Source organism: Lynx rufus, unplaced genomic scaffold (genome assembly GCF_022079265.1).
Source record: "Lynx rufus isolate CCGP_SWC_20201006 ecotype Redwood Valley unplaced genomic scaffold, mLynRuf1.p SCAF_2, whole genome shotgun sequence".
In the NCBI taxonomy this organism is placed as follows: domain Eukaryota; kingdom Metazoa; phylum Chordata; class Mammalia; order Carnivora; family Felidae; genus Lynx; species Lynx rufus.
The window spans coordinates 148,764,826-148,777,844 of NW_025814834.1; the positions used below are offsets into that span (position 1 = coordinate 148,764,826).

Consider the following 13,019-nt stretch of genomic DNA (forward strand, 5'->3'; position numbering starts at 1 on the left):
TTCAGGCAAGGAGAGGCGCATTTCTAAAAGTGAGGCTGAAAGGTATACATTTGTACCTGCAAGTAAATATCAGCAACCTATCTGAGGAGAAAAATGCACATCCACAGCTACTGATCCAGAAGCAATTGGTTTTCCAGCAGGTTCCTATATTTAATCTAAATTCTGCACCAGCTATATTAAATGTAACAAAGAAATGCAACCCAGAAATTATGCCTGGAGCCAAGTCCATTAAAGGTACTTCGGAATAACTAGAGACCAAGCACCTTAAAAGCACCAGAAGCTATTGATACTTAAGAGGGGGGCTGTGAATAATCGCAATTGCTGCATTAGAGAGGGGAGGGAGAAAAAAAAAAATCAGCCAAATTACGCTTGGTTAATTCAGAGTAACAGATCTGCCCCCAAGTGAATTGGAGGCCTTGAATTAATTCTGTTATGACAAATCAAGATAAACGTTCCCCCTAAATTGCATGCGATTTAATTAATTTTTGAGATCCTGGGTTTTTTTTTTTTTCCTAGCTAATAGTTCACATGCTCCTGTGCTGTCATTGTGCTTGAGTGGGCAGACTTCAAAGTGATATTAAATAACCAACTATTAGATTTACCTAGCACGTCCTATTGGAAAAGTGCCATTTAATTACCTAGCCTGTTCAATTAAAGGGACAGCATTCTCTGAATATAGCAGCTTGCTGTTGATTACCAGGGAAATGAACTCGCTGTCTGGCGGCGCCTCCGTTCCGAACGCTACCCCCTCCCCAAACACACCCTCCACCACCAACCACCACCAGTCCCCCGCCCGGGACCCCGCGCGGCGCTCACTGCGGCTGCGGGCGCCACGTGAACGCCCGAGCGGAGCCCGGGGAAAGAAAGAGCGACCCGCTCGCGCGGCTCCCGCCCTGCGCTCGCCCCCTCGCGGGCCCGAGGCCGCCGGCCGGCAGGGCGCCTCGACCGCGGCCTCGGGCGGGCGGCGCCGGCCCAGCCCTGCCCCGGCCCCGACCGGCCCCAGCGAGAAAGGGCTCGCCGAGGACCGCCACCCGGGCTTCCGGTGCGTTTCCTCGCCCTCCCCGGACCTAGGGCCCCACCCGTCGGTCTCCGAACTTCCTCCTCTCGCTGCACTTTCCGCGCCAGTCTTCGGGCCGACATGGGGGTGGAGGAAGAAGGGTTCGAGGAAAAGAGAAACGGAGTTTTGAAAGCTACTTGGTGGCGCTAGCATAGAGCTGGGGGGGGGGGGGTCAGAAGCTGGGTGGGGAGAAGAAGAGGGGGCAGTTCCAAGGTTCGCCGACTTTTGTAGTGGGGGCGGGCAGGCGTTGGCCCCTTTAAGATCCACCCTCCCTCTTCCCCTCCACAGCCCCCCCCCCCAGTCTTTCCCTCCCTCTCTTAGAGGCCAATTTTGTTAATTAAATGTTTTGTTTGCGACGCAGCTCTCATTCATTGCGGACACGTCATTCGGAGCAGATCTAAGCCAGAGACCAGATCTCATTAGATAAAGCCCATCAGAACTAAGAAAATGGAGGAGCCACTAATTAAAGCTTTTAATTGTGCGGATTCGCTGCAGCAAGGCAGCCGCTTTATCTGAAATCTTGGAGGGAGAGGAGGCCGAAGACCAGTTCTGCCCAATAGACACTTGGTCAGGAAGAGGGAAGGGACTAGGGAAAAGCAGTGCCCCCCCCCCAACACCACCACCACACATCCCACCCCTGCTTCCCCTCAGCTTTTTAGCCATATCTTGGTAGTTTTCAAAAGCTCACACCTCCAAGTCAGGCAGCTTAAAGCCACTTAATAAATGGCTCTGTGGTCCCAGTCGGGGCCGAGGAGCCGAAGGGCCCCCTTCACCTGGCATCTGGCAAGCGGATTACTCTGCTCTTCAGTGGCCATCCTTGCAGAATTCAAAGCTCCTCCAACAAGTGGACTGGGGAGGAGATTGGGGAGGGAGTAGCTGAGAGGAAAAGGACGCGCGCCAGCTCCTCACCTTCCCACCCTTCTGGCATCTTGATGGGCACAGGGAGGAACACTGAAAGAAGACTTCAGAGATTCCTCAACCTGGGGGTGGGGGAGGCTCAGCTGTTGATGAGCTCTGAACGGAGTGGGAGGCGATGATCAATTCGGTACTGAGCTAGAACTCATCTCTCCCGGGAGAGGTCTAAGCTTCTCAGGGTAGCATGTAGTTCAAGAGCAAGCCTGGCTCCCGTTTTCAAAATCAGAGGGGGAAAAAAATGAGAAAATGGACCCAGTTAATTAAGGCACAGTGCTGGGTACACATCTTCCATTGCTCCATTAAGCCAGTTGAAAACACCAAATGGGCATTTATATTTGGTCCCAAGAATAGGGAAAGCAGGCAATTCCCAGAAAGCCACTTGCCTAAACTTGTCCTGAGGGAATGCAAGTGGACCCATCTTCTTTTTAATTAGTGGTAATCAGAAGCGAAGGTTTTTTGAAGGCACTTGACAGGAGGTGAATCTGTACCATTCACGGCATCTGAATAGCACTCTCAATTTTTCCACTTTAAGTTACCCTCCCGTCTTACCAGTTTTGCTTTCTATTTAATTACAATACTGTCAAAGCTCAAAGCTCATGGCATTGCTTGGAAGGAGGACCAGAAAGCATTACACCCATGCTCCTGTTGATTTTCCAACATTTACTTCTAAAAGAACACTTAGTGAAATTAATGCTGCCATCTTAATTTAAAAATAAAAGCCCTCTCCCTTCCTATATTTCTTTTACTTGGCTGATTGAGGATGCCAGCAGAGTGGACATAGGTTGCATTATCGGAATAACCAAATGTCATTTTGCTCCATCATTTTAGATTAATGATACCACTGGGGTAAACATACACACACTCAGCTCTGAACTGCACTGGGATCTTTTGCACTTTTAGATGCAGAGTTGAGGGAATCACAATGGAGCTAAACTTTGTACAAAAAAACCTCACCCACTGATTTACCCGCATTGAAGAGAGCAACATTTTCTACTAATATCTATAAAGAAAACGGTTTAGGACAGAAATTTAACTAGAATGCAATTCTTCGTAAAAGTGAGCGGTTCTCTAATATCAACGGTGTGCGTGTGGGTTTTTTTTTTTTTTTAATTACTGGATGTTGAAACAGAACACCTCCTAGAAGCATTCATGTGCATCAGTCTATCAAACCATTTACTCAAATTAAATGTGTAATCCTTCAAATGCCTCCTTTCAAATTAATGAGTTTAAGTAGCTTGAGTTCACCTGAAAAGATCCTATAGGCACCTGACCTCCTGAATTCTTTCCATTAATTGCACTGAAACTTGTTGGAAAAGACTGCTTACATGGGTATATGAATGTTCCTATACATTGCTTTAAAATGCAAGATTAGTATAATTCTATAGCCTCTTTTCCTAAATCTCTTTTGGGGATCAAAGGTAGTGATACAAACGACAACAACAACAAACCCCAAATCTGCACATTCCTCAATTGAAAAACCTGCAAATTCTACATCGCAAACCACACACTAACATTGAGCACTACAAGCCTTCAAGTAATAGTACACAAAGAGAAACACTACCATTAAGGGTTTTGGGGTTTTTTTTGGGGGGGGGGGCGGGGAGAGGTAGAGTTTGCTCTAAGAAGAATTACAAGTCTTTAAACTGATGGGTAATCAGCATTTTTCACAAGGAGCACAAAGAATGAGTCACAGTTTTCCACTCAAAAAAGTTTTAAAGTGCTTACGTAAATATAATTAGCCATCACCATAGGCAAATCATTTCTCGCTAACTACACTTATTTGTAAGTCAATCTTTTGTCTCTGAGTTTCTATGTAGGTCCCTACCTTGCTTTAAGGTAGCAGCCTAACTCCCACTTTTCAACTGAGGGTCCAGTTGGGGCAGACGACTTAAAATTTTGGTCAGGAGAGTACCCAACCTTTGCACACCTAAAGGCCCAGTCCCACCAGATGGACAGAGTCTTAGTATAGTTTTTGCCGTTAATTTATTATTAAAAAAATGGAAGATTAACACGTTCGCCTTGAAACCCTTAAATCCGGCCAATCAGAAGGTTTTTGTGGTGGAGGCTACAATATATTCTCATAGGTGTCCAGTTCCTCTCCTTAAAACCCTTGGTAACCTTTGGCCTTGCCATTGCTCTGCTCACCCATCTCGAGGAAAGGCAGCCAAGTCTTACCTAATGTAGTCATTTCTGCAAAGGATCATGCCGCTCTTGGTATAACAGGACGTGCCGATGTCGCCCAGCTGCGCCTGGCAGCAGGAGCACTTGAGGCACCGGCTGTGCCAGTAGCTGTCCATGGCATAGAGCAGAAAGCGGTCCGCAATCTTGCCCCCGCAGCCTGCGCACCGCTTCCAGGAGAGGGAGCCGGCCGTCACCGGGGGCGGCTGTGAGCTGCTGCCCGGATTCACCATGGTCTGCAGAGGGCGGGAAGGGGACCGGGAGAGAAAGACAAAACAGGGGCAATGCAAAAGTTAGTAATCGCCGCGCGCGAGAGAGACCGAACACGTCCCTCCCCCAACCCCCCCAACTCCCCGAACTGTTGGAAGGAAGCAGCGGGGCAACCGCGCGAAAGAGGGTGAGGGGGGAGAGGAAAGGAGGGAGGATCGCCGGCAGCAGCCGCCTGTTTACTTTTCTCAAGCTTTGTTCTGGGGCCACGAGCTCCTCTCAACTTTCCAGCGCTCGCCGCCGCTGACAATTTCAGCTTGGGTACTGTCAAAACTCGGAGAGCGAGGCTCGGAGGCGCGCTCCACCCCTCGCGGCGCCTCCTCCCAGCCCCCGCCTCCGCCCACTGCCCCCTCCTCCCTCCTTCGCCGCCCGCCTCCAGCAAATGAGGGTCAAACCCACCCACCGCCGCGCCCGGCCCCTCCCCGGCCCCAGCCGAGCCGGGAGAGCTAGCCGAGGGGAGTGGGGAGGCGGCCCCCGCCGGAGCCACGTTCTCTCCCGAGCTCTGCCCTGGGAAGTGCAGCTGCAGTTCACAAGTTGGAAATAGTTGGGTTCTCTGAAAGGGAGGGAGGGAGGGACCGGCAGAGGGGAGAGGGAGAGCGTGATGGTGGGAGGGGAGCGAGGGGACGCGAGGGAGGGGGTGCGGTGTGTAAAGTTGCGAAACTGGTTTTTCGTATTTTAAACAGCACCTTTCACATGCCATTGTGGTGACCGCCATCTCCCATTATTGTTCCAAATCTCATTTCATTTTGAAGATCAATGAGTGTTTTCTCTGGGTTTTCAGGACACAGGCAAGAATAATAGATCATTGAACTTTAGGATGCCTGTTAACTTCCTATACAAACACTCTCCACTTTGGTCTCACTAATCTGCCCTTGATCAGCAATTTAAATGCTAAAGCTTTGTTCCTCCAAAGGGGGGAGGGGGGGCGTTACAGATAATATGCGGGAAGGCACTATTAAAGGATGCACAAGTTATATAGGAGCCAGTCCTGCTGTCACCGAAAACTGCTTTTAAAAATTCCCTACTCTTTCTAATGAATGTCACGAGAAGCAACTGGGGTATAATATAGGAATCAATTTATAAAGCTTAGCCTAAACCGATTAATTTGTTGCCTCCAATCCTGAGTCCAATAAAGTCCTAGTGTTCCTCCAGTCACTTATTCTATAAAAAGATCAAGTTATTTACTGCCAATTAAGCAGCCTGTTTTGTCTTTGTCCTCTGTAAGCCGAGAGTGTAGGCTCCCCCCGAGGCTCCCGGCTATCTGCTCAAGACGTTCAGCTGATACCTCAGAAGGGAGAGGGCGAACTTTGCCTGTCCCCGGCCCAACTTGGCTGCTGCAAAAAAACCAGGGGAAGGGAACGAAACAAGGACTCGGGTTCCTTAAATAGGCCGATTTTAAACACATTTCCTCCGAAAGAGTCCCGGAACGTGTGTCCAGTGACCGCACAATAAACCAGAATAAGAACTACACCAATTAAGCTGTAACAAAACCCTGAGACTTTGGAAACAGGACCACTCTAAAACCCATTAGCATTGCATTTATCCGAATGCATCATACCTTTATGTAAATTGATTTATCTGATGCATTTACTCGAGGAATTGCTTTTTGTTACAATTTCAGCCCTAACCCAAATGAATCTGCATTTCCTGCCCGAGGTCTTTAAACTGTTTCCCCCAACGTTTTAATCGCTCCGAATTCCTTTTTAAAAGGGGAGAGGGAGGGAGGAGATTCCAAGCTCTTCCCCGCCCCCATCTTTGGTGAGAGGTAAATATATATGTATATTTTTTTGAAAAGGAAACATTACACTGAGAAAAGCATCCAGTAACCCCATTAGCTAAAGCTCTTAAGGACAAGCAATACCTTAATGCTGATTAAATCTAAAAGAGATGAATCAAGAGGACTGACCAGAAACTGACTCCCCTGATAACTAAGGACGGGCCCTCATCAAGTTTCATTTAGAGTTGGAAAAAAAAGAAAGCTTTTAAGTTAAATAGGCTTATACTCTAGTAATTACATAGCCAAGCAATTTAGGTCCTGGGATAGTCAGTGAAATAGAAAGCAGAACTGGCAGCTAGAGGCAAAATCTGCCCCCCTTTAACAACGTCTCTGGTGTTTTTTAATGGAGACCAGGGGAGGGACAAACGTAGCGCTGGCAATTTGTAGTACAAAAATGGATGCTTAATTCATGTCTTGATTTTAATTAGGTGATTCACCGGATTTCTCCTGGATTGGAACAAAAGACTTATAAGCCAAGAGGAATTTTTGAAAAGAACCAGCAATACTGAATCCTGCTCACTTAGACCCTTTCTGACACTGTTTCAAAAATAGTGTTTACTGGGGGGGTGGGGGGGGGACCGTGACTATTTCCCCCACACTACTTCTCATACTTAAACCCTCATTTAAGCACCTCCTGCCTTTCCCTTAGGAACTGAAAATATCCCCACCCCCCTCCAAGGTCCCCACCAGCCCGGTCTCCAAGAAGAACCCTTTTGTAAGCAGGAACCGCTACAAAGCTGGCTGCCCTCCGTGCTAGCTCGCAGGCCGGCCTCGGTAGTTTCAGACTCGCGCATTATCTAAGCCGACGTATTGTTTACTTGCAATTTGGGACGGTCAAGGGAAGGAAGCCAAAGAAAACAGCCCTGGCCCAAATCGGCCCCCTCCTCCCTCCCCCCCCTCCTTGCCCGCGGCTCCCCAGCCGTCCCCTTACCTGCTTTTCCCCTATATTGCAATACTGCGAGAGGCGGCGGCGGCGAAAAGCGAGCGAAGCCGCTCGGCTTCCAAGGAAGGGGCGCCTGGGCTGGCGGAGCTGTAGGGAGGGGGGATGTTCTCGCAGAAGCAGGAAAGGGGAGGAGGGGGCTAAGGGCTGCTTTTTTTTTTTCCTTTTTTTTTTTTTTTTTTTTTTTAACGCGTCGCTCTGAGGCTGGGTTGGGGGGCCCCGCGTAAGTGGCGGGCGGCCGGGAGCAGGAGTGTCAGTCTCAGTCCTCGGCGTTCTCCTCCGCCTCCGGCTCCGCGCGAGCAGCTGCAGGAGCCCTCGGCCCGCGCGGCGCGGCTTCAGGCGCGGCGCAGCGGCAGCAACTGCTGCAATCGCTGCTGCAAGTTTGGCAATGTGGCTTCACTTTGTATATTCCCCCGCCCGGCGGCCCCCGCCCCCGCCCGCGCGCCTCCCGCTCCTCCTCCTCCTCCTCCTCTTCCACCGCCTTCCTCCCTCCCGCGCGCTCGCTCGCTCGCTCGGGGCTGGCGGCGGCGGCCGCTCGGCCGAGCTTCCTGCCCCTCCAGCCGGGGCGGGGGGCAGCCGCAGAAACAACAGCCCCGGAGCGGCGGCGGCAGGCGCGGAGGCCGGGAGGTGGGCGCGCCCAGGGGCCGGGAAGCTGCGGCCGGCCAGGGCCCGGCGCGCTGGAGCCTGCGCCGCTGCCCGGGCTGCTGCCGGAGCTGCTGCTGCCCGGCTCGGAGGAGGAGGAGAACGAGGAGGCGGCGGCGGCGGCGGCGGCGCTGGCCTCTAGCCGGCTCGCTCGCTCCCTCCGCGGCGCTTACACATGTGTTACTGACAGAGCAAAATCCCAACTACTCCCCGGCTCTGCCGCCGACGTCAGCGACCCTCAGCCACTGGGCGGCCGGATTGTTCAGGCGGAATAATAAAACCTGCCAATCCGGGGAAGGACAAAGGGATGACTGAAACTAGACTCTGGGGGCGGGGAAGAGAGGGAGGCGGTGGAGCGGGAGGTGGAAGGAGAGGGGAAGGGCCGGAATCAGGTGGGAAGCGGCGACCCGGGCGCCGGGGACCTTGCCGGGCTGCCCTCCGCCGCCCCGGATCGAGAGCGGAGGCGTCGGGTGCCGCTCCGGCCTGCCCAGCGCGCGGAGGACCCTCGGGACCCGCACCCGCCCGCCCCTCGGGGATTGCCCTCCCCTCGCACCGACACGAGCCCCTTAGGAAACTTAACTTCACGTCTCAGAAATAGGTCTCTTCCTGTTTGGGAAGAAAAGTCTTCCCGAAATCCTAGGGCGGTGGACTTCACACACACGCAGAAGAGGTTTTGTTTTTGTTTTTTAATTCGCGGTGTTGGAGGTTGATGAGCCTTAGTGGAAGTTCAGTTAACAAGGTAAAGACAGTGAATCAGTAGTTCTTAAGTACTCCCTCCTTACCCTCTTCTCCCACATTAGCCGGAGTTAAAGAGCCTCGTAGGCATTTCAGAGATACTTGTCAATTGTCGGTGAAAAAAAAGATCACAGCCCTTACTTCGGAAGTTGAAGGAAACTTCAGGAAATCTTGCCCTCCATCCACCTCACTGTGGAGGATGAGAACCCCACTTTCTCATAGCCCCCCAAAAGCAAAAGAAGTAATTGCAAAATTTCCCAAACTCACAGCCTCTGGAGAGTACGAAAGGTCACTTCTGGTATAAATTTAACTGTTGAGGAATGCTTTTAGGTCTCTTTCCAGGGCCCAAGCTCAGCCTAGATGTTTGAATACCTAGTCATTCAACTTTATCTACTCTGCCAAATAGGTTTAATAAATTTCTGATCTGAGGCTAATATTAGGTCTGATTATTATTAGTACGTTCCAGAGAGATTTTTCTGGGGGAAATTATCATGAAAGTGCAAAGCCCTTCTGCTAAGTATCATTAAGTAAAACCAGCCTTATGGGACAAGTTTTCATATTGTATTACACACAGTACTGCTGGATTGAGGAAAGGGACCTGCAGAAGAATCTGGCTAGACAATGCAGTTGTTAAACATCTATGGTTTTACTATCTGTTTGGGGGATTGCTGTCTTTCAAACCATCAAAATTAAGGCTGCAAAAGAAACAATATTCATTGCCTGTAATGTCAAGCAGAGGACATTTTAAATACCAATTAGAATAGTCATTTCTTTATATTTCTAGCACCTCAAAATTAAATGACTTACTTTTATTGATTGGTATTGAATTTTTATGAACCAGTCACTTTGTGCACGTATGCGAAACATTTTTTTTAAATCATTTAAAGTATAATAGTAATTAAAATGTCCTGTACAGAAAACAGCTGCAGATGAGTGTGATTAAAGAAGCCCATCTTAAAAGATGTAATGTTCCTTGAAGGTTAGTAAAGAAAACTCAATTAAACCAAATGAGGAAAGGAACCCCATAAACAAATAAAAAACACACATTCTAATTCCCTGCTTCAGTTTCAATTTGTTAATAATTTATAATAATCAAAACGAGATGACACAAGACCTTAGTGGGCTACAATTTTGATTTGTCATGTACAAGTAAGTTTCCTGCTGTGGCCCTTAATTTTCTTATCTACCAATGAAGGAATTAAGCCAAATGGTCTTTATGTGTCCTTTTTTAAAAAATGATTTTCTCAAATAGAACATATAATACATAGGCCTGTAATGAATTCTGGTATTTCCTGAAGTATGTACACTAAAATGAAGTCTTTATTTTAAAATGAAATATTAGAAATTTAATCAAACATCAGATATCACTGAGTGATTCTCCAAAGCATCCATGTAGTTTTGTGGGTGGAAGGAAGGAAGGAAGGGAGGGAGGGAGGGAGAAAGGAAGGGAGGGAGGGAGGGAGGGGGAAAGGAGAAAAGCATGGGTAAAACTTTGAATACAGATCTCTAGGCTAGAAGGGGCCTAGGAGGTAGTTTTAGTGTTTTGGCTCTAATTGTGTGTGGAATGAGGTCTTAACACATGTCCCGGTAGATTGGAGTAGGTGGGAGTATGTTACCAGAGAGCTTTATTTGCTGATGTTGTGGTTATAGAAATACAAAAGCGATAATGGCTAACAGTCTCTCTTCTGAGGGGTAGGAAGTAAATACAGTCACTGTAATCAAAATTCAGGTGTACTTTAACCACAGCGCCACCTCTGGGTAGTCTTTATTTCTGCATGTTTTGCATGTGGCTGTGCTTTCTCATCCGAGTAGCAAGATCTGTGGGCTGGAAGTGCCTGCTTAGATGAGGTAGGGATGTCGATCTTTTATTTCCACTGGTGCTAAACTCACAAAAACCGTGTAAACACACACAAGTTTATTATGGGAAAAGGAATTCTGTATTCAGGTATTCCTTAAACGAATATAAAACAGTGCTCAAGGTAATAATCCTGGTATATAGTAAGATTGCCTAAATGCAAAATAATAATGTTATATTGTGCCCAACAGTTCAAGAAAATTCTGCTGGCATGATACTTTCCTTATCTAGCCTACTCACCTACAGCGAGAAATAAGAATACAGTGTTTCGGAAAAGAAAGAAACTCAAATTGTTCCTTTCTTGAATCCTAATTAAATATAGGAACCATATTGATTCTAGATCAAGCCCTCATTCCCCTGATTCGCCCCAAATTGATTTGTCCATACATTCCCTTTTTCTTATTTCAGTCCTGCAATCATAATCATCTTTCCTTTCTCTAAGTGACAGTTCTCTAAGAATCTCCTATGAACAACCAGAAGTTCCACACAGACCCAAGTTGCCTTCCGTGCCTAGAGAACAGCCCGACTATTTATTTGATGCTAATAGGGTAACCTCCCTGACAAAATGCCTCCAGCTCTTTCTCAGAAAATATGTTTAAAAATTTTAAAGTTGGGGTGCCTGGTGGCTCAGTTGGTTAAATGGCTGACTCTCGATTTTGGCTCAGGTCATGATCTTACAGTTGGTGGGTTGGAGCCCCAAATTGGGTTCTGTGCTGCTGGCGCGAAGCCTGCTTAGGATTCTGTCTCTCTCTCTCTCTCCCTCTCTCTCTCTCTGTCCCTCCCCCGCTCATGTCATGCTCTGTCTCTCTCAAAAATAAATGACTAAACTTTAAAAATATACATATTAAGAAAAAAGAACAAAAGAAGAAAGAATATTTTTAAAAATACATAAAGTCAACGCAAAACTCTTTTGAAGGCATCCTTTTTAGGAAAAAAACAAAAAAAATCCACCTACCTTTATTACTGCCATCATAGAGATCCTTTGAAATCAGAAGTTTCAGCCAAGGTGAATCTGAAAAGCTTTAGTCTAGGACAATTCCAAAATGTAAAAGGTGCGGAAAGAGGAGGGAACAGTAGTTACACAGATGTAACGGAAAATCCAAGGAGGGGAATGGCAGTTATGTCCCCGCCAGTGTCTTAGGGTGGTGGTGTTGGCTTGGGGGTAGGGGGGCACTGCACGGGAAGTAGAGGCAGAGAGACCACTGCCACTTTTAAGCATAAAGATTTATGGAGATCTCAACTTACCTAAGAGACTACATCTCAAAGAACCACAGCTTGGCTTTAAATACTAATAACAATACTTTAAATTTCCTGACCTCCTTTTGCCCATAGTTCTCAAAATTTCTTGTCCATATCTCACTAAATGTTTCATGTGATAAAGGAGTAGGTTCTTGCTGTGTTAGGACATTCTCTTCCGCTCTTTCTTCCTTTCTTTCTTTCATTCTTTTTTAAAGCAATCTAAATGTCTATATTTGGTAAATGTCCCACCTGATTATGTTAATCAGTATTTTGAAAGTTCTACCCTAACCTCTTTTTTTGTAGGGTAATGTCAAAGCATAGCGAAGAAGTTGATTTTATCACAATAAAATAATTAAAAGGTCACAAGGAAAATGAAACAGCATTGATACTGCTGTGATTAGAAATATAATTTAAGATGTAGATTTTCCTTTTAATTATTCTACTTGATTAGGACATTTGAAACTCCTGGGGATGATGGGAAAGGAGAAAAAGATGATGAGAAAGAAAAAAAAAAAAAACATCTGTGATACATGATTTTGCCTGATGTAGGAAGGCTACTTTTACTAGTGTGGCAAGAGATTACTCACTTTCTTCATATATGTTTTTTAGGGTAGGAACAGGACTTTAAATATCACCCAAATCTGCCTCAGAACTACAGCAAATCTTGATATATGAATATGTTCCATAGTGATGATATTACAGAAAAATTATTTGGCTTACTCACTCACCACTTCCAGGACTGAATTCTGTCAACAGTATTCAAGCACAAGGGATATTCTGCATATATCATTGCAGATATATTATCAGACTATATATGTGAGTATATTATATGTTCATTAGGGTCTTATGAATGGTCTACTAGGTTGACAGACAATGCTTATTAAAGTCAAATTAAATCTTATTGCAGATAAATTTAATTTTGTAATAGACGCAAAAGAGGGTATGTAGATGACTGGGCCATCTGTATATATGTGAGGTGGTCATTACTACGAATATATATTAAAATTATAAATCCAGTAGAAAATAGCAGTTTCATTCAACATTAATTACTGTTCCTCTCCAAGACGATGGAAATGAGCATTTATGGTAGAGAAACGAAAGCATTAAAACATAGTTCATCCCCCCCGCTTATGTTCCCACTAACTATTCTTGGTAAAAGAAAGGCTAATAATTCAGAAATTTCAAGTGCCCCAAACCACAGCTCCTTTAGTTGGAGTAATTACAGTATTTTATATACAGTATTATATACTGTATTTAATTACAGTATTGATATAATTTTAATTTTACAGTATTGATATAATTAAGCCTTTTCTCTCTGTACATTTGTAATAAAATGTAATATTTTAAAGTATAATAGTGGTCTCTGTTCACTCACAAAAAAAAAAGTTGATGAAAACATGATAATGTTTATTCA

At 46.3% G+C, this 13,019-nt stretch overlaps 1 protein-coding gene across 2 annotated transcripts in view; it reads right to left on the reverse strand.

Annotated features, from left to right (window-relative positions):
- The window catches only part of LMO4 (LIM domain only 4), a 16,821-nt gene extending 9,275 nt beyond the window's left edge, over positions 1 to 7,546 (reverse strand). The window contains exons 1-2 of one of the 2 annotated variants that reach the window (XM_047084089.1): positions 7,126 to 7,546; positions 4,148 to 4,386 (exon numbers count right to left, since the gene is read on the reverse strand). In XM_047084089.1, coding sequence (XP_046940045.1) covers positions 4,148 to 4,383 — 236 coding nt within the window. In that variant the 5' untranslated portion in view covers positions 4,384 to 4,386; positions 7,126 to 7,546. Of the gene's footprint in view, positions 1 to 4,147; positions 4,387 to 4,600; positions 4,708 to 7,125 lie in introns of those variants that run through there. The other variant, XM_047084090.1, reaches the window with a different exon arrangement.
- Between the last annotated feature and the right edge of the window lie 5,473 nt (positions 7,547 to 13,019).